The 22,416-nt window shown below is 37.1% G+C and overlaps 1 protein-coding gene across 2 annotated transcripts in view; it reads right to left on the bottom strand.

Moving 5' to 3' along the window:
• LOC136265982 (uncharacterized) overlaps positions 1 to 22,416 on the bottom strand; it is a 151,065-nt gene that overhangs the window by 43,074 nt on the left and 85,575 nt on the right. For both annotated transcript variants that reach the window (XM_066060928.1, XM_066060929.1), the window contains 10 exons: positions 20,739 to 21,005; positions 20,429 to 20,689; positions 20,090 to 20,356; positions 19,781 to 20,041; positions 19,442 to 19,708; positions 19,133 to 19,393; positions 18,794 to 19,060; positions 18,488 to 18,742; positions 6,623 to 6,763; positions 6,368 to 6,565 (listed from right to left, as the gene is read on the bottom strand). In XM_066060928.1, the coding sequence (XP_065917000.1) occupies positions 6,368 to 6,565; positions 6,623 to 6,763; positions 18,488 to 18,742; positions 18,794 to 19,060; positions 19,133 to 19,393; positions 19,442 to 19,708; positions 19,781 to 20,041; positions 20,090 to 20,356; positions 20,429 to 20,689; positions 20,739 to 21,005 (2,445 nt within the window). The remainder of the gene's footprint in view (positions 1 to 6,367; positions 6,566 to 6,622; positions 6,764 to 18,487; positions 18,743 to 18,793; positions 19,061 to 19,132; positions 19,394 to 19,441; positions 19,709 to 19,780; positions 20,042 to 20,089; positions 20,357 to 20,428; positions 20,690 to 20,738; positions 21,006 to 22,416) is intronic.

Below are 22,416 nucleotides of genomic sequence, written 5' to 3' on the forward strand. Positions count from 1 at the left end.
AAATTTAAATTAGAGTAGGGACAGTGTATAGTGCTGCAATAAAAAGTACTGAAACAAGCTGGATTGGAGTAGTACGTAATGTCCAAGTACTGTAAAACAATAAGAAGTGAATATCCCTACTGTGCTACACTCAATGCACAATAGGGATATTCACTTCTTATTGTTTTACAGTATTTTGGACATTGCATACTACTCTGATCCAGCTTGTTTCAGTACTTTTTATTGCAGAATTATACACTGTCCCTACTCTAATTTAAAATTCCTATTTTTTTCTTATACTTGTATTTGAGCACTGTTACAAGGTTGAATAAAGTACATACATATGAGTGGGTGGTTAAAATATAGTACAGGTTGAGGCATTAGTATATTATTGTTATGTTAGTGCTGTAATAACTTTTGCACAACTGAGTGACTAGTGCTTTGTGCTACAAGGTGGTACTTTGTAGTTATTTTCTTCATCTCCAATCCCAGTAAAGTGTATAGACAGTTTATGTTAAGTTGCAGAACAAACAACTAGGATTGTTTAGGCTAGAATATTTTTCAATTCTTTTGTGAAATTTAAAGGTCACACACTGAATTAACAAACGTGCTATTGATCTCCCAACACAACTTAATTGAAAGTGCAATTAGCTTTAGGTGTAACCATCAAAAAATAAATAAATTTTCAGTACAAACATGTGAGAACAACACAGAAACAACTGCTCTCTGAGACCACACCATACACCTGTTACTCCAAACATCATCTACAAAGGTTTTTAGGTTGCTTGATTACTATTGGTACTATCAAATCACTCATGTGGAACTGATATAGCTAATGAAATTTACTGTTTGTGGAGTTCAAACATGTATTTAAATTTCATTGGCTGTTCACTGTACATGCACAAAGAAATTGTTTTCAAGCAACCTCAAAACCTCATCTCACAACATGTTTACAGATGGTAATCCTGATGATGTCATATTAGAATTGAGAATTCAGATAAAGCAGTGAAACTGGACTAATGCAAAGGGGACGATCCTGAAAGAAGGATGCCTTGACAATCAGGATACTTGTTCATGGTCCCACTAATGTACACACATTCAGACTGCTGAAATCAGAGCATAGGCGGTGGAAACAGGGGGCCATGCCCCTTCCACTTGGACAATGCTTGAAAGAAATGATTGAAATACTCTAATAGAGCAGTCAGTTACTCTAGGCTAATCAAACAAGCCCTGTATGTAATGTTTCTTGCAACTTGATTACCTAGATATACTGACCTGAACGAACAACTATGTAACAGAAAAATGTGGAAGCTGGATCAGGAGGTAAAGATTACCCCTAATTTCTTGTGACATGAAACAGTACACTAATTACGGTGCATGGTTAAATGCCTCAGTCATTTAGAATACATTCTACAATGAAATCTTGCATAAAAATGGATGACTCAGAACCTGATTATCAGGATGTCCACATCAGTGTGTGTATAGTAAAGGAGTTTACTTTGGTACCACAATAACACCAGTATGTCGATTATACAAGTGACCTCAGCCCACATTAACAAGTGCCACTAATATAAACTTTTTAATTTATATACATAAATGTTAGAGCATGCACTGGATACCACATTGTAAACAACTACACAACTACATACCTATGATATGTAATAGTTATACCATGGCTGCGAGAGATTTTGCTGATATATACACCCAAACCACGAGGGCCGCAGGCTCGAGGCCTAAGGGTGTATGTGATATCAGCAGAACCTGACGCGATTGTGGTATAAGTTATAGTTATATCCCGGTACGAGGGTGATATCATTGTTATTACACGAGTCCGAGGCGGAGCCGAGGACGAGTGTAATAACAATGATATCATCCGAGTATACGGAATATAACTGTTTTATATCCCAGTGCGTGGGAGTGCGCAGAAGTTTACGGATAGTAAATTAAGTTCCGGCTTGAGTTCCTGCCACTGTGCTCAAGATTTCGTCCAAATTGTGTGGAGATTCTACTTCGTAGCTACAAGAGAGACCTTACGTACTGCCTACAAACTGTAGCGAAGGGCGGTGTTATGAAGCAGCGGTTCCAGGTACGATTCGCCTTCGTCAGAAATTGGTAGCTATGGTGGTGTCGCGTGGTGTGCAAGAGAAAAGTAAAGACCAACAAGCGCTACCATAGTCCGAGATAGAACGATGAAGCTAGAGGAAGTTAGTTCTTCACCATAGTGACCGTTGGGAGTGATTGCTGGAGCGAAAATCGTCACGGACTATTCTTGACATTTGTTAAACTATCACGGTATTGGTAGCTAACTTGTAGTGTTATTGTGTAAAGGATTAACAGTTTTCTTGTGAGATTTAGCTAGTTTTAAGTGCTGTATTGGTGTGTTTTGTATCAATATTTCCTTATTTGGCTCTTTGTTCCATTGGTAAACAATGCCATTCGCGGTTATTATGATGTCACGAAAGAGACCGAGTGGCTCCGCAACAGGGTGATAAGTTAGTTATCACTGGGTGATAACTAATATATCGTACAGTAGCAGCACCGCTCTGTCTAGCTGTATGGTAGTTATAACCCAGCGCAGCGCTTTGATACTCCCACGCACTGGGGTTAAAGTGATAATACACTCTAGGCACACACACTCACCTGATAGGTGAAAAACTACAGAGCATTCACCCTGTTCATTTCATATATCACAGTGGCGGACACAGGGGGGTTGCAATGGTTTCAGCTGAAACCCCCTCTGCAAATAGCACGTGCCCTTAATTTATTTACGATTTGTGTGGGTGATAACGTCACCAAGATACTGGCCAAACTTCATACTTTTGCCTTTAAGATTACCATTACGATGTTCAACACCTTTTTTTGTCTTTGATTTAAAACTAGAGTGAAACTTCCTCAACTTGAAACCCCCTCTGAAAATTTCTAGATCCGCCACTGCATCAGTATCTGAAGGTCGATAGTGGTTTTAATAGCGTGCATTAGTGCTGGGCAGTATTGAAAAATAGCAAACGGTATACTTTCCATAAAAAGTATCACGGTATTACTAAATATTGCGGTATTAATGTAAAAGCCATTAGTATTAAAGTAACTGCCATTTACCTCAACAAAAGCACCAAATACCCATGGTAGGTCAGCAAACCTCAGGTACAAATTACCACAAACAAACTTGTTTACATAGTTCGATTAGCTGACTACATCAGCACCTGCCTATAAACATTGTCACATGCCTGGTTGCCTTCTAAATATGGGATGAAACAAGCCCACAGTGAGGCCATAGTGCCCAGACGGTATGGCGGTATTAAGAAAAACAGGCGTTATCAAAACCGGTATGACTTAAATATCACAGATTACTAACAATACCAGTATATTTTCCAACTCTGGCATGTATTAAATAGCTGTTTGAATGTTATCATTATGCTTTACACACAGCGCCAGATTGTGAGATCCATTTTTTACGATTTTGGCATTTTGTATACCACATTAAGCTACTAACTTTGCTATTGGGACAGTAAGTAAGTTAATATATTAAGTTATAATACTGTAAAATAATAAGAAGTAAATATGTGCATTGACATTACGATTACGTACTACTCCAATACAGCTTGTTTCAGTACTTTTTACTATATACTATACACTGTCCCTACTCTAATTTAAAACCACCTCAAAAACACCTTCACTGCAAAAAAAGCATGTCCAAGAAACTACAAGTACCTCCATGTAACCCAATGTAACAATAGCTCAGTTGTAGAGAAACACTCCATAAAAGTAAAAATAACTGGTAACTTAAAGAGCTGATATCTGGAGCGGCCAAGAATCAATTTTAATCTAACTACAGTAACTATAATTACCACAGCTTTTATCCATGCAAGAGCACCTTGGCTGTAAGCAAGTGCACCCATGAGAGTAACTAGCAATTGAAATAATTGATATCTGAAGTGGCCAAGAATGAAGGTTGATATACAACTAATTGAAATTGACAAAAATTTAACACTGAACCTTTATCTTTTAGCTGTGATCTACATTTACTCTTGTTGCATCCTAAGTTGATTTCTTTTAACTCTAATTTGCTGCTAATTTGGCCGCCTTTTTAATAGTCAGTGAATAGAGCAAAAAAAGGTGGCCAAATTACTAGCCAATTAGAGTTAAAAGAAGCCAATTTAGGATTTAGTTCAGTTCACTTTTATTAAATTAATAATATTAATCTATAATCTACTTAATCAAGTGTTATGGTTGACAATGAAAAAATCCACCTCTATAATTTTTCCTCCAACTCTCGATACTGGAGATTTTTCCATGAAAATCCAATGAAAAAAAATTTTAAGAACAAATCTGTTAACAAATCAAATCATTACTCTCTGGAGTTTCATTGGGTGGTCCCAACAAAATTTAATTTTCATAGCATTTTCACAGAGCAATTTTCTGAAAGCTCAATTCAAAATTACCTCTGGAAACTCTGTGAAACTGGTGTTCATGGAATTTTTATTAGTAACTTTTCATCGCTTTTTCATTAAATAATTTTTAGTATTTTAATTAATGAAAACCAATGAAAAAGTACCAATATAAATTCCATGAAAAGCAGCTTCACAGATTTTTCAGTGGCAATTTTTCATTGGGTTATCATAAAATTGTTCTATGAAAATGCTATTAAAATAAAATTTAATCAAAAACAGTGAAGCTGTAAAAAAGGGTGCGGCCTCCAAAAAAATCCAGGGTGAATAAAGACGTGAAATCCAAGGTAGCGGCCAAGAAATGGCTGTGATAGTAGGTTAATGGCAAAAAATTTAATACGACAATTCAGGTGAATTTGCATTGCCTCCTCCAGCACCAAATTCACCTGAATTGTCGTTATTAAATTTTTTGTGATTAATCTACCATCACAGCCATTTCTTAGTCACCACCTTGGATTTAACATCTTTTTCATCCTGGATTTTTTGAAGGCCACACCCTTTTTTACAGCTTGGCTGTTTTTGATTAGATATCACTTCTTTTTGTAATTTCATACCTAAAGCCAGCCTATGGTCAGCTTTGAGTATTATTTTTAACTTGTCTTTTTCTTTTCTATAGGAATTGGGATTAGCTATGAATGTGATGAAGAATCTTTTAAAATTGTTTGCATGTATACATTTAACAATGTTATTCAGTACTTATTTTTGAGCAGTGCAGCATAGCATAATAGGTAAAAAAATGTGAGTATATGAGTAATTGCTTTGATAGTGGCAGATCCCTAACAAAGGTAAGTCCATAATGGTGTATGTTACGTACTGCAGTATGCTAAAAGGCACATCTTGGAATGAAGCAACATCAAGCAGTGAAAAATCAAGCCTGTAGCCATAACCATTATCAAGCTATGCTTGTCTGAAGGAAGGCAGGCAGACAGGCAGGCAGGCAGGCAGGCAGGCAGGCAGGCAGGCAGGCAGGCAGGCAGGCAGGCAGGCAGGCAGGCAGGCAGGCAGGCAGGCAGGCAGGCAGGCAGGCAGGCAGGCAGGCAGGCAGGCAGGCAGGCAGGCAGGCAGGCAGGCAGTTAGTGGAAAAATCCATTAAATATTTTTTAAATTGTGTAGCTACCTACCTATTGGAGTCATATTCAAGGCACTTTTGGGCTTTTAACCAATACTGCTGAGGCATCAGGATGATATTGTGAACCTGACATGCACAAAAGGATAAAACTTACAGCATTACTTGATTCTTATCAACACGCAACCAATGGTATATCTGCTGTACGATACCACATAAATCGTAAAAACCATTCACAAGCAATCCTCAATACAACGCAGCAAAGAAAGATATAAGGATCTCTCCTAGCAAATTCCCTTTTGTTTTGTTCATATGTAAAGCTGCTTTTTATGGACTTGTGGACAGAAGTTTTGCATCACTTAGTTGTCATCAAGACACAACCAATTGTATATCTGTTTATAATTAGAACTCATGAAGTTTTAGTATTTGAGTACTCCCTAGCGTTAATGATTAAGTACTCACTAATATTACCTACTTTTAGTCATACCTAAGTGACATTTCTGCAACATATTATAGCATAAGTGGTTTAAACCTTCAAAGTAACAGTGATGCTAAACACACTGCTTTAAAGTACCCAGCAAATGTTCCTGACAGCCAAAGTGCTTTAAACTGCACAAATCTAACTTCACTGCATCACTACCTGATAACAAAATCATCATGTGAGCTGATAAATATTGAATCACGTGATCTAAATAAGTACTCAAGTACCAATTTTACTATCTGAGTACTACAGTCCATAACGAGTACCAAAGTATTTGCAGTATTTGTAACATATCACCCCTTCTTGCTGCAAGTGTAAACATATCAATTAATTCTGCTTTACTTTGACATGCTCATTCTTTTACAGCTACTATGAGTGAGTGAGTTACATACTTACCATCATCATCAACTATATGTACTCTAGTACTACCATTTGTGCCACGTGTTATATGATGAGGCAATGAGTATAGTACAATAGTCAGAAGAAAGTCCTCACTATCTTCTTGTTCATTATCATTAATTATTGAAACATTAAATGAAACATTGGTTGATCCAGCAGGAATTGTAACAGCTAATGATTCATGATGATAATCTCCTGTAATAACAATAAAAATATCCTATTACAATAACACAATTAATGTTTGATACTTACTAGTAGCTGCTCTATCTGTGCTAATTATGTCTACAGTAATGGCAGTTGATAATGCTTTATTAAGAACTAGCACAGGCTGCACTGCACTATCATTTTCATAAATGCAGTATGTTGACTCATTAAATTGCACCACAGCAGAGGCTACATAATATGCATTTGTAACCAATATAATACACTAAGTAATGAACCATGTTACAATATATTATTGCAAAGTAGAATGCATGTCTATATAAAGAAATGCAGAAAATATTAAATTTATATCCCAGTAAAGCCATACTTCATAAAATGTACTATACAATCATACTACATAGTCCAGTAAAGGTGTTAAATCACTGTTTAGCAACAGTAGTAAGATTTAAAAATGCCACCAAACTAGTATGGTATCTCCAGCTGAAAGTATTACATTCCGTAGTATTGCTACTAGTTATAAAGATGCTTCAAATTTTGAATTTAGCATTACATTGCTAACAAAGTGTTTCAATATGAAAATTAATCTGTCAGCTTTCATTGTTTAACTACATATTGCTTAGTACATTCATTCACTGTGAAACTTAGCAGCCAAAGATTTTTGCATAAATAATTTGCATGCTGTAGGTTTGAATTTCAACAGCTCAAACAGAATTGTAATTTTGTAATCTTCATTGGTCAGGTAAAATGCACTGTAGAATATCATCTATTGTGCATGCTATGGCAAAATGTTTGGCACAATGGCAAGATAGCTGTGCTGAAATTGTATGCAAAGAAGAGATTCCATAGCAGTCTTACACACTGGTCATGATCATTTTTATCATGATCATTTTTATCATTATGTAACAGCATCCTATGTACATATGCTGATTGTTCTATCAGTATTAGATTATTTCAATTTCCCATGCTCAAAAAATCAGTCCTTCAAAATTTAATATATTTGACCAGCACTAATTAATTTTCAGAACAGCTTAGTTCTCCCTTGTCATCTTTTCATTGTTTATGCAAATTATTGCATCGTAAGTATAAACAATGAAAAAATCAAAAGGAAGTACTTTACTAGCTTTACCTACAGTAAGTACATAATTAAGGAAGAATCTCTTCTAGATCTGCCCCATTACTGGACCCTAGGCTGGAATCACTGGACCCCTAGGCTGGAATTTGTATGCTTCAGAGTAAGTTCCATCTGTCAAAATACGTACATATTTGAGGAGACTGTATATGGATTCCTGTGTGTGGTACAACACTGTCTATTTGTAATGCATTGCTAAACAATTCTGCAAGAATTAAATGGTTGTGGTCCAATACTGAATGATGTGCATGCAAAAAGCAGAGTGGAGGTGCAAGCCTTTTTGTGTTTAATGCAGACATGACTGATAACAGTGCTATCCGAGTGCTCCAATAGAATAACTGCGAGTGACACATAAAAAATATAAGTACTTTTAACTACAGTAGTAGAGAAATTTTCTTGGTAAACGTTTTTGTCAGGTTGTCTCAGACTGTAAAAAATACATTTTTAACAAATTAATATACTGCAAAATTTCTTATCAAACAGTATACTAGACTGTTCAAGTAGGGATCACCCTTAAAGTGATGCGTGCCACCTATTATGAACAGCTTGGTAGATGTACCCACTGATACAATACTGTTTCCATCAACTTTACAGCTGAGAGGACATAGTGAGAAACTTCTACAACTACCCTGCAGAGTGAATGCCTATGCCTACTCCATTTTTTCCACAAGCAATCAAGTTGTGGAATGATTTACCCCAATACCTGATAATTTCACCTGACTTATCAACCTTCAGAGAGAGACTACTGTACTTAATAGTGTTGTATCAATGTTTGGCTCAATAATTGGTATTGATCCAATATTGGGTACTAGCTGATTAATGGGATTTGATTAAATCAAAGCCTTGTGTTGTTAATCTCCACTGGCAAAATGTACATTTACCACAAGTAACTTTTACTTGTGGTATCTCTTGATTCTGTACAGTCAAATCTTTTTAGAGCATGTACTTTGTCAATGGCTTTGTATTGGTGAATGTATGTCGGCGCTATAGGCCATTCATCCTCTCCTGCAGACCTACTCCACACCTTCAGACATCTCATGCATTAAAACAAACATTCACAAGGAAGTGAATCCACTGGCAAAGTTAAAAACAGCTATGTGGTTTTTAGTTTATGATGCATTATTGTCAAAAAAGGAGCACAAAACTAATGTTGACATTACATATTATATGTATGGTGTAATTACATATGTATGGTGTAATTACATATGTATGGTGTAACAATTTCCTAGAACTACTATAGTTAGCTAGCTATACTAACGTTAACCTTTTGCATGCTCAGCTAGGACCTGGTCTGCTCCTGACTCTAATGATTCACAAACTCTTTCAAGCATGGGTGGTACAACATTTGCAGGGTAACACTCTGGTTGGATATAAGAAACCGTTTCAGAATACTGACATATAGTAATGCCCGGGTTTAGTTAATGCTACAGTATACCATGCTTCAATTATTAGACTAGTTTAATTGCACTCAATACAAAAACTGACTTACTCCACAGTTGTAAGATAATTAGAGTGGTTATGCTGCAAGCCATCCATGGACTGCAGTGGAGGCCATAGTCATGCACACTACTTTATCTGATGTGATATATAAGTCAAAGATTATCTCTTTGATGTACTCAACTGCATGTGCTAAGCATGTCAAGGTAGAGAGAATGGGAGGCATGCTTTGAAATGGCATATGGATGTCATGGACAGTAACATTTCATTGCTCATTACATCATTATGTATTATGTAAAGTATGTCACGCGATTAATTTTCTGTATGTATAAATTACTTGTAATCTTTAAAATCATGAGTTCTCCATAACGTCAATAAAATTGTTACTGTGAAATGAGAGCAATAGACTTCTTCCTCACTCGTGGGTCCATGTCGGGACACGATTTGGCGTAATTGGCAGGATGTCAGGGCAGTTGCAAAAACTGCTAGGGCCTTCAAAGGCGCATCTGAAGAGGTACATTGAAGAAGCGGAGCAGCTACTTTTGCAGTCCATCGAAGAGAAGACGATGGAAGAGGAAGAAGAGATTATAGAAGACCTGGTAGAGCGAATGAACAATAACGTTTCTATTGTGGAACGATGCAACGATGACTGGGCGAGTCTATTGAGAAATTTGAAGGGGGAAACAAATGTCACAGAAGAAGAGGAACAAAGCCGAGCTGCCGATGGAAAGGAAGGGTATGTGGAACTTTTACTGGATTCTGGTGAATGTATAGGTCGCCTGAAAGCAAGGCTGAAACGAATCCAGAGAAAATTGGACATAAAACGGAGAACTCCCCTTGATCCCATGGCAGCAGTGAGCAGTCAGCACGTTGCTTGGAGCGTGAGCAACAGTGGGCTGCAGATCAGTCTCCCAAAGTTGCAGCTTCAAACGTTTGATGGCAATTTGCAACAATGGCAAGAATTCTGGGACATATTCGATGCTTCTGTTCACCAACAACAGAATTTGCCATCAGTCGCAAAGTTTAGTTATTTAAAGAGTACGTTAAAGGGCACAGCTGCATTAGCAATTTCTGGGATATCTGTTAATAATGAGAATTGTGATGTTGCCCTTCAAAAAAGAGAAGTTTGGAAGACCTGAGAAGATTATAGAATTGTTGTACTCAAAGTTACAAGCTATACCAAGGTGTAGCAATAGGTTTATGGATATTAAACACACATGTGATTCAATAGAGAAGATTTTACGTCAACTGGAAGCACAAGATGAGCCAGTAAATTCTCAAGGGATGCTCATACAGCAACTTCTAGCAAAGTTTCCAGCTGATTTTCTTCTTAAACTGGAACAATCCAAAGAACCAACTGTTCCATGGACAATGGAAAACTTGCATAAGGTTATTGTTGTCAGGTCAATATACAAGAGAATGTATCACGCTTTATTTCAAGTACAAATGTACATGGGAAAGGTCGGTGTGAACATGATCATGTTAACAAGGTGAAAGGGTATCATGAGTATCATACTGATAACAAACATGAACAGTTACAAAAATCCTCTGCAGAGGTGTTCAGTAGTGTTAGTACTAACATGGGTAAAATGAATAAAGGTAATTGTGGTTACCCGGGTGATACAAGAAGTGTTCAAGTATTGCGTCCATGTGTATTCTGTCAGAGTAATCACTATAATGATGAATGTGATAAATACTCTACAGTAACAGAGCAAAAGAAGGTGTTAAATCAACAGAGAAGGTGTTTTATCTGTTTAAAGACAGGTCATATGTTGAAACAATGTCCTAGCCTACACAAAAGAGCTTGTTGCTACTGTGGCAAAAGAAATAGCCATAATCGGTGCTTATGTCCTGAGAAGTTTTCAGCTCAGTGCGCAGAATCATTTGTTGTTGCTGGACAAGACCACAATTCTGACTTACCTGTTCTGTCTTCTGCTGAGAGTTTGAATCAGCAAAAGCAACAACAGCGGTCGGACACTAGTACTGCTACTGGTCTAACTCAATCACTGTTAGCATCAGGAGAGAAAGTGATGTTACAAACTGCGATTGTTTCAATTCAGAGTTTAGAAGGGAAACTTATTAAGGCAAGAGTTTTATTGGACAGTGCCAGCCAAAGAACATTTATGACCAATCATTTGGCAAAAAAGCTAAAGTTGCCTTTATTACACAGATAGCACTTACCTGTGTCGACATTTGGAGCTCAGAAGGCAACGAATATAGATACTCATGTTGTCAGCTTTAATGTGCAAGTAAAGGATGGATCGTATACGAAGATGTCAGCCAATGTGTTAAAACATATTACAGGAATGATACAAAGAAATCCACTGACAGAAAAGGATTTAGAGTTTTTAAGATTGATTCCATCAAGTGAGTTAGCTGACTCCATCCCTAGTGCATTTGAATCTGTTGCCATTGACCTGCTTATTGGATCGGATTTTTTTTGGGACATTGTTGGGGGAAATAAAGTGATGTTACCCTCAGGGATGTTTATACTTCCATCCAAATTTGGATATATCATAACAGGAAGGTGCCCAGACACCAAGGAGTCAATGATTGATGGTAAATTGTTCACCTTGTTTGTGAGTACTGAAGTTAGTCAAGTTGTTCCAGAGTTGTGTTTGCGGTATTCAGCTAACACCTCAGCCATGGTGAGTCCACAATTGGAAAATTTGTGGTGTCTTGAGAACATTGGAATTAGTGATCCACAATTTGTGGATGGTGATGATGAGGCTCTTCAGAAATTTAATGAGACGGTCAAGTTTGACGATGGCCATTATCAAGTCACCTGACCATGGAAGAATAATGGTTTTCAGTTATCTGATAATTATCCTGTCACCATAGCAAGATTGAAAATGCTTATTAATCGTTTACATGCTGATAAAGATCTTCTTCATAAATATGATGAGATAATTCAACAGCAAGTGAAGAATAATACAATTGAGGAAGTTGATGTAACTAAACCAAGTGAGACTAAAAGGTATTATTTGCCACATCATCCTATTCTTACTCCAGACAAAGAAACCACAAAAATACGTATTGTTTACGATGCCTCAGCTAAAGCTAAGAGCACTGCAAGTAGTTTAAATGAATGTTTGTTTCGTGGACCAATAATTTTACCTGATCTCTTTGGACTTCTTCTGAGATTTCGTTTGTATAAGCTAGTACTATTAGCAGATGTTGAAGAGGTATTCTTGCATATAGGAATCCAAGAAACAGAATGTGATGTGACACGCTTTCTATGGCTCAGAGATATTCATTCAATGGTGAGTAATTCTAATTTAGTGGTATACCACTTCTGCAGAGTTCCCTTTGGTTTAACTTGTAGTCCTTTTTTGCTAGGAGCAACATTGAAGTTTCATTTACAGAATGAGGGTACTCCCCTAGCATTGAATATTATGAATAATATGTATGTTGACAATGTCAGCTTAATTGGAACTGATTCTGCAGAAGAAGCTTTTTTTTATTTTTCAGGAAGCAAAAGATATTTTTAAGAGAGCTTCTATGAGCTTAAGACAATGGAACTCAAATTCAGAAGAGTTTTTGAAGTCATTACCAGCTGGAGAGAGATCAGTGGGAAACACAAATGTTATAAAGGTGCTAGGAATAGTGTGGGACCGAGTGACTGATATTATTCATATTCCAGGATTTGATTTGTCTGGAAATGTGGCCATAAACGTGAAGTGCTGCACTATATAGCTAAAATATTTGATCCATTAGGATTACTTGCCCCAGCTATTCTTGTTGGAAAACTGTTTCTGCAGAAACTGTGGAAGATCAATCAACCTTGGGATGAGCCGTTATCTGAAGACCTCTCTAGAGAGTGGAATCACATATCTACCATGCTCACTGAAATTCCTAGTTTGGCTATCTCCCGATTTGTGAAAAGTTCAAACCAAGGAATTAACCAGTTATTGATATTCTGTGATGCCTCTGTGCATTGTTATGCTACTGCATTGTATCTGAGATCTGTTGAGGAACATTCTATTAAAGTGAATTTGGTTTTTGCCAAGGCACGATTAGTCCTGTTGCTAAGGGGAAGAAGAAATGTAAGAAATTAACTGTTCCAAGATTGGAACTAATGGGGGTATTAATTGGTGTTCATGCTGCAAATTTGGTGGCAGTAGAATTGAAGTTGTCCATTACTGAACGAATTCTGTGGACTGATTCTCAATGTGTTTTGCATTGGCTAAAAACAAGGAAGCCATTGCCAGTTTTTGTTGAAAATTGAGTTAGAGAAATACAGTCACAGAAGGATTTAACATTTTGCTACATAGCTTCTGGTCAGAATCCATCTGACTGTGCTACAAGAGGTTTGTCAGTCAAGGACATTAAAAAATCCTCACTCTGGTGGCATGGACCAAGTTGGCTCCTGGAGAAACAGTCAATGTGGCCATCTTGGAAGTTACCAGAAGTTACTTCAGAGATTTTGAACCAATTACAAACAGAAGCTAAGGAGTCCCGAATCACAATAGATATAAACACTGAAGGGAAGAAAGGTTCTAACAATGTGGAAACATTTTTATTTGGAATGAAGAAGCTTGTATCCTCTCTTAGAAAGCTATTACGTATTTCAGTGCTTGTTATGAGATTCATCAAAACAAAGGTTTGGAATAGAATTGAAGGAAACAATTGTAAGGACTGTTTATTAGTTGCCATTTTTCAAGACTTATCAGATAAAGGACCAGTTTCCACTAGAGAGATTCAGTTGTTGGGCTTATTATGGATACGTTTTATTCAACGAGATTGTTTTGAGGACGTGTTTACTGCTCTGAAAGACAACAAGAAACATAGTTTGATAAATCAATTGGGTCTCAAGAAAGATGATCATGGTATACTAAGGTGTTATGGACGATATGCCAATGCTGATACAAATATCGAAACAAAAAATCCTAAACTATTACTTCGTAAGAACTGTTTTTCAAATTTAGTCATATTGGAAGTGCATGGGAGACTCATACATGCGGGAGTGTCTCATACTGTACCTTGAATTATCTCCGTCAAGAGTTTTGGTTACCGAAGGGTCGAGCAGAAGTGAGACGAGTTTTATTGCAGTGTGTGATCTGCAAAAGACATAATGGACCCTCCTTTCGTTTACCAATTATGCCACCTTGGCCTCGTGAACGAGTGTCAAGATCAGAGCCATTTCAGTACATTGGACTAGATTATCTTGGGCCTATCAGTGTTAAAGAAGGTGATTCAGTTGTGAAAATGTGGATTTGTCTCTTCACATGTTTAGCTGTTCGCGCAGTTCATTTAGAGATGGTGAAGGGATTATCAGCTCAGGTATTTCTGGATTGTGTTAGAAGATTTATTTCGAGAAGAGGTCGACCTAGGCTGATAATTTGTGATAATGCACCCCAGTTTCGATTAGTCAAATCAACAGTGGATTACCTATGGTTTAGAGTACTAAAGAGTAATGAATTGTCAAGTTTTTTCTCCTGTGAAGGTATTCAGTGGAATTTCACAACAGCTTTTGCACCCTGGCAGGGGGGCTTTTATGAGCGTCTGATTGGTATGGTTAAACAAAGCCTGAGAAAGGGTATAGGGCGTAAATTGCTTTACTGGGATAAATTGTTGACTCTTTTGGCAGAGGTCGAAGCTATTATTAATACCCGACCCTTAACATGTCTGTGATGATTTTGAATTGGGCTTTGTGTTAACACCTACCCACTTTTAACTGGTAATCGTGATGTAATTCCTTTTTATGCAGATGAGTTTATGGATGGTGAGGATGGAGATTATTATCCCAGAATGGATTCAGCAAAGGAATTAAGTAAACATTGGCAAAAAAGTCAAAGACAACTAGACCGTTTTTGGGAATCATGGAAACGTGGTTACTTGCTTAATCTGAGGGAAACATTACCTTTATTCCATAGGCATAAATCAACCCAATTAGAATGTCAACCAAGGATAGGAGAAGTGGTTATAGTATGGGATGATCATATACCACGCCCTGCGTGGAGACTAGCCCAAATTAAAGAGCCCAAATTGTTGACATATTTTTTATTTAGTAAAGATGGTTTAATCCGGTCAGAGAAAATTCAATTACCTAATAGGAATATCATCTCATGGGCTATTAATCACTTGTATCCTTTGGAGATTACTACAGAAGTTAGTCATCGAGATATCCAGGAGCCTGATGATCATTTATTGAATACAAGGACTATTTCAATGCTATTGCTGCCCGTGACCAGATTTCAAAACAGATAAAAGAAACTGCAACTTGTATGATCTTTTGTTCCCCCCTGGAGTGTCATGGACAGTAACATTTCATTGCTCATTACATCATTATGTATTATGTAAAGTATGTCACGCGATTAATTTTCTGTATGTATAAATTACTTGTAATCTTTAAAATCATGAATTCTCCATAAAGTCAATAAAATTGTTACTGTGAAACGAGAGCAATAGACTTCTTCCTCACTCGTGGGCCCACGTCGGGACAATGGAGGCCAATTTTGATTGCAACTTCTAATGCATAGCTCAATGCAATGCCATGCAGATGACTCACTGAAACTTTTTTAATTTAAACATAATTAACATAGATGTAAATGATTTACACCAAGCAGTGTAATGAGAGCAGTAGCAATAATTTGTACCGAATGCTCTATTAAAGTATATTACGATGACTGCTCTATTAGAGTATCTCGATCATTTTACAAATTCCGAGAAATTTAAGTAGTTGAAGGCCGGACTCCATGGGCTCCACTGCACTACAGCCATAGATTCTATTATATGCGTGGTACAGTAATATCATCTAGTAACATTTGAGTAGAAAATTTGAAACTCAGTCCTGCTCAATCTGAATTGTTGACATATTTTTTACTGAGACAGCTGCCTCAGTTGCTTCAATGGTAGCTACGCCACTGGTTACCAATGTAGAGCATTCCATTTATTTAATTCTTATTTATCTGAGAGCTGTTACTCCATTAGATTCATCAGATCTTTTGTCCTAGCTCAGCAGGAGTGCCATAGGCACCACCTACGTAGTCATCACTGTTATTCAGTGGTTGGCTATGCAGATAACCACACTTTCTTGATTACCATTCCTCACAAGGATAACCATGCTACTACAGTGTTCATCTCAACACCAATGACTTAGCACTTTTTATGAGTACATATGGTCATGACCGGAACATCATATTTACTCCATCAAAGACCTTTTCATTAGTGGTTTCCACATTTCCAACCATCCTCCTTTATTACTGATCTAATTTGGAAAAGCTGCCAATCTACGCACATCAATATATTGTGAGCTACGCAAATTTAAATATTTTATAGCTTGGCAAGGCCAAAAGCTACAGTATGAACTTGACATTTTCACTGTGAATGCAGCCAGTGACAGGGCCTGGAAAGCAAGGCATGATGTGGGCACACAAAATTGGCTCACATTTTCAAACTTTAATGATTCGTAACTTAATATTTCATCATTCTATAGCCACACATCTACAATTTTTCAACAATCATTAAACATTTAGTTAGCTTTATAATACAGTTTACAGAATCCAAATATTCTATGCTATGTTAGCATTGAGATACTGATAACCTGTTACATGACAGGGTGTAGTGTGTACCCACATTCCCTATTTTTACAGAATCAGTCACATGTTTACCCTACCATAATTCACAACACTATGATTTTGAGCAACTTGTTTCATGACAGTATCTGTAACACAGGCACATCACTATGGGTGGTGGGCAGCAATAGTATATCAACAGAAAATAACTGAACAGGTTGTATGGAGTCTCCATCTTAAATACCAGGCTCTAAAGACTAGCTAAAGTCTTTGAGCAGGCTGTAGGACCAGGTGTCCTACAGACCTTCAGTACTTGTGCTGTACAGCATTAATAAATAAATAAAATAAATAAATACCTGTGCACTGAAAGTAAAAGAGATACACATAGAAATCGTCTGGGAAACTGTCCAAGGGTGTCCATACCTGGAGCTGTGTGTTCCAGCTGGGCAGTGGTAATCTAAGGTGCCAGAGTGTTCCAGTGACTTGCACAAATCTATAGAAATCCACTTGTGGAAAGCAGCCCAAGCAGTTCAGTGACATGACTGGTGTGAATGTGTAGTGATATTGGTGTGGCTATCCATTCATGATGAAAAGTCTAGTTTAATGGTGTGTGCGTACATCAATGATTTACAAAGTCAAATCGATGATTTACAAAGTCAAAGCGATGATTTACAAAGTCAAATCGATGATTTACAAAGTCAAATCGATGGTTTACCAAGTTACATTTTTAAATGATGTTCCAATCCCTGAAGTATCCTTTGTTAAAGTTCTTGGATTTATATTTGACTCTTCTCTTACCTTACCTGGAAGAAGCATAATGTACTATGTCGTGGGAAGTGATGTCTGGACCAGTTATATCACTGTCAATCTCTATTTTTCAGTCGGGGCATTGCTACCCTTTACAGATCCTGGATTCGTCCTGCACTGGAATACATATCTATCCTATACTTTGGGGCAGCACTGACTCATCTGAATCATCATCTAGACAGTTTTCAAGCTTGTGTGAGAACATGTATGGACTTACATTCCCACTTTGACTAATCATCATATTGCTTAAAATTTTGATTTCACATGTTTCTTCATGGCTAGTGAGAGGCACAGCAACTTGCAATCATTCTATCATAAGTTTAAGTTTACCTCACTTAGGTTTTCCTAAAGATTACATACACGGCCAGCCAATCACCCCGTACCTTCAGAACCCCTGCAATTTTTAAATACTGGACCATTTCCATTGCAGCTGGCAAGCAGCGGTTATTGGATTTAATTCCAGTAGTATTTATTACAAGGTGAAAGCAGTGGATGGAGGACTGTTTTAAAACATGCAGATTTTATCAAGACTACATATGTGGTAAATGTATGCAATGAAACAAAAAAAAGATATCGATGCGGCTTGCTGAAACCACTTTACATGCAAATAACAATTTGTCGATGAGGTAAGTAACTGATATTTGGCACATTCTCTAGGTTGAACAGAAGTCTTTATTTTTGTGAAGCAATGCTAACTGGTGGCCTTCTAATATTATGCTGGTTGTGATGGACATAGTACCTATAGCAGTGACAAGAATCATTATTAAAGAAGGATGAATCTTTCAGTCTTTATAAGTGTATCAACATAATGGCAAATAAATAGCTCTACTTCAAGGTTTCTGGTGGAATCATGGGCCTTGCAGTCATGAATTGTCTCTGGAGTATACAGGTTATTACGAATTTTGCTGCTATAACCCGACCATAGCTATGTCCAACCACCTCAAATATTTGCTACAAGTTACATGAATTCAAGACCACAAACGTCACTACAAAATACATGAACACAAATAAACAGTGGAAATAAGCAATGAATGTATGTCATTCAGCTATAATAACTGTCCTCACCATCTACTCTCACTGTAGCTCTGTTAGACTCTACACTAATTTCCTCCTTGCCAGCCTTACAATAGTACATTCCCTCATCAGGTGGAGTAACTTTAGGAATAGTTAGTGTGTTACTGTTCTGTCCTCTTGATCTGGAGGGAACACTACCACCATCACGATGCCATGAATATGTCACATCAGCAACAGATGCTGAACAAGTTAATCTGACATCTTGTAATACTATAACAGTGGTAGTTGATGGGTGAGTGGTGATTTCTGTAGAGAATGAATTGCAATAGCTAGCTAAATATTAATACAGCTGCTTACTTAAAACAGTAACAGTAGCAACATTTGATTTTGTTCCACCAACTTCATTGGACACTACACACCTATACTGTTGTGACTCTCCTAAGTTGCTCACAACAAGTCTTCTATTATTACTATTACTAATATCACTCCATTGTCTGTCATTAATATTCCTAGTCTGCCATTGATATGCAATTGATCCTCTACCAGTTCCCTCACAATTCAGAGTAACACTTATACTAACAGTTGTCAAGTGACTGGTGGGGTGAGTTGTGATAGTTGGACGACCTACAAAAGTTGTATCATGCAGTTTTGCATATTATCAGCATTAATTAATATTAAAGTGCTTGATCAACATACCATAGACAGTCAGGCTAGAAGTATTAGACATCACTGATAATGAGCTACTCCGCACAGTACACACGTAACTACCATCATGTCTTCTTCTCACTCTTTTAATTGTTAGTATACTAGTGTTACCATTTGATGTTGATTGTCCTGTAACATCTCTACCATCATGAGTCCATGAGAATGTGAGATCAGATGAAATTGATGATGTGCATGTTAAATCGAATGATGAACCAACTGGAACTAGTCTGTCTCGAGGATGAGTAGTGATTTCTAAGTGCATACACGTACAAACAGTTATATAAAATTTTACCAACTCACTCAAAACAGTAACAGTAGCAACATTTGACCTTGTACCACCAGCTTCATTGGACACTATACACCTGTACTGTTGTGACTCTTGTAAGTTCCTCACAATAATTCTACTGTTATTACTACTACTAATATTTCTCCATTGTTCTCCAATAATATTCCTGGTCTGCCATTGATATGTAATTGATCCTCTACCAGTTCCCTCACAATTCAGAGTAACACTCATACTAACAGTTGTCAACTGACTGGTGGGGTGAGTTGTTATAGTTGGAGGACCTACAAAAGTTGTATCATGCAGTTTCGCATATTATCAGCATTAATTAATATTAAAGTGCTTGATCAACATACCATAGACAGTCAGGTTAGAAGTATTAGACGTCACTGATAATGAGCTACTCCGCACAGTACACACGTAACTACCATCATGTCTTCTTCTCACTCTTTTAATTGTTAGTATACTAGTGTTACCATTTGATGTTGATTGTCCTGTAACATCTCTACCATCATGAGTCCATGAGAATGTGAGATCAGATGAAATTGATGATGTGCATGTTAAATCGAATGATGAACCAACTGGAACTAGTCTGTCTCGAGGATGAGTAGTGATTTCTAAGTGCATACACGTACAAACAGTTATATAAAATTTTACCAACTCACTCAAAACAGTAACAGTAGCAACATTTGACCTTGTACCACCAGCTTCATTGGACACTATACACCTGTACTGTTGTGACTCTTGTAAGTTCCTCACAATAATTCTACTGTTATTACTACTACTAATATTTCTCCATTGTTCTCCAATAATATTCCTGGTCTGCCATTGATATGTAATTGATCCTCTACCAGTTCCCTCACAATTCAGAGTAACACTCATACTAACAGTTGTCAACTGACTGGTGGGGTGAGTTGTTATAGTTGGAGGACCTACAAAAGTTGTATCATGCAGTTTCGCATATTATCAGCATTAATTAATATTAAAGTGCTTGATCAACATACCATAGACAGTCAGGTTAGAAGTATTAGACGTCACTGATAATGAGCTACTCCGCACAGTACACACGTAACTACCATCATGTCTTCTTCTCACTCTTTTAATTGTTAGTATACTAGTGTTACCATTTGATGTTGATTGTCCTGTAACATCTCTACCATCACGAGTCCATGAGAATGTGAGATCAGATGAAATTGATGATGTACATGTTAAATCGAATGATGAACCAACTGGAACTAGTCTGTCTCGAGGATGAGTAGTGATTTCTAAGTGCATACACTTTACAAACAATTATATAAAATTTTACCAACTCACTCAAAACAGTAACAGTAGCAACATTTGACCTTGTACCACCAGCTTCATTGGACACTATACACCTGTACTGTTGTGACTCTTGTAAGTTCCTCACAATAATTCTACTGTTATTACTACTACTAATATTTCTCCATTGTTCTCCAATAATATTCCTGGTCTGCCATTGATATGTAATTGATCCTCTACCAGTTCCCTCACAATTCAGAGTAACACTCATACTAACAGTTGTCAACTGACTGGTGGGGTGAGTTGTGATAGTTGGAGGACCTGTGGATACTTGTATAATCATGTTATACCTGTTAGTACAATCTAGACAAAACCAGCCAAGCTGTAATAAAGAGTGCAGCCTCCAAAAAATCCAGGGTGAAGAAAGATGTGAAATCCAAGGTGGCAGCCAAGAAATGGCTGTGATGGTAGGTTAATGGCAAAATTTTAATAACAACAATTAAGGTGAATTTGTGTTGCCTTCTCCAAGTTTCACTAGGATTCAGCATCAAACTCACCTGAATTGTTGTTATTAAAAACTTTGCTATTAACCTACCATCACAACCATTTCTTGGCCACCACCTTGGATTTCACATCTTTTTTCAACCTGGCTTTTTGAGGGCCATACTATTTTTTCACAGCTTCACTGTTTTTGTATACACCGTAGATATTACTTCTTTTTGTATTTGTATACTCCAAAGTTGGCCATCTTTGGAGCTTTCTTACTTGTCTTTTTTCTTTACTGCAGAAATAAGGAAAAGATCAAGAATGGAATTCTTTCGTATTTTGTTTGTATATGTGCCTTTTGATGTGTGCTGTCGCCACCTTTTTGACATAGTTTTATCTGTTTAGACATTTTGCCAGCCAAAGAGGACTTCCAACTACACTTATTACTGATAATGTGAAGACTTACAAGACATCATCACAAATCATCACATGGATCTCTCGAGCATCAGGAGTGGTACAATTTCTCAGTAACCATTGATTACTTGGAAATGTATTACAGAAAGAGCTCCTTGGTGGGGTGGTTTTTGGGAGTGACTAATTCAAACTGTGAAATACTGCCTAAAAAATCTGTTGGTTGGGCTAATTTATCTTTTGATGAGCTCCATACAGTATTGAATTAAAGACCAATTACATATCTTTATGTTTTCCAGAAAGGAATAAGCACTGCATTGTCTTCATATCACCTTATAATAGTATGTGAAAGGAAAATCACAATGAATTTTATGATTAAAATACTTGGTAAAGGCAGAGCCTGTATACCAGAAAGCCTTATAAAGGCCTAAGATATTTAAATTAACTTCACTAAGTATGTTTGAAAAGTAGGAGAAAGAAGAAAAAATCCATGACTGGAACTGGGCAGCCTCGAACCTGCAGCCATCCGATTAATGCTCGAATGCTTATAGGAGTCTGCCAGGTGGTCAGGACATTTTCTTCTTACTATTTTCATGTATTTGTATGATGTCCAATGGAGAAACCTTTGAGATAATCAGCACACATAAGTTTGTCAAAAGAGGGCTAAGCACCACAGGCATCTATTGTCTCAATTTACAAACTAGTGGAGAAAGGTGCTGAGTCTAAGGGAACACCATACTTATGCAGAGTAGAAACTATGAAATGAAGCTGTCAATTGAGTTGGGTAATGTTGTTGTAGTGAAGTGTGATCTGTCAAATCAAGCCTTTTGGTGAT

Source organism: Dysidea avara, chromosome 1 (genome assembly GCF_963678975.1).
Source record: "Dysidea avara chromosome 1, odDysAvar1.4, whole genome shotgun sequence".
NCBI classification, from domain to species: domain Eukaryota; kingdom Metazoa; phylum Porifera; class Demospongiae; order Dictyoceratida; family Dysideidae; genus Dysidea; species Dysidea avara.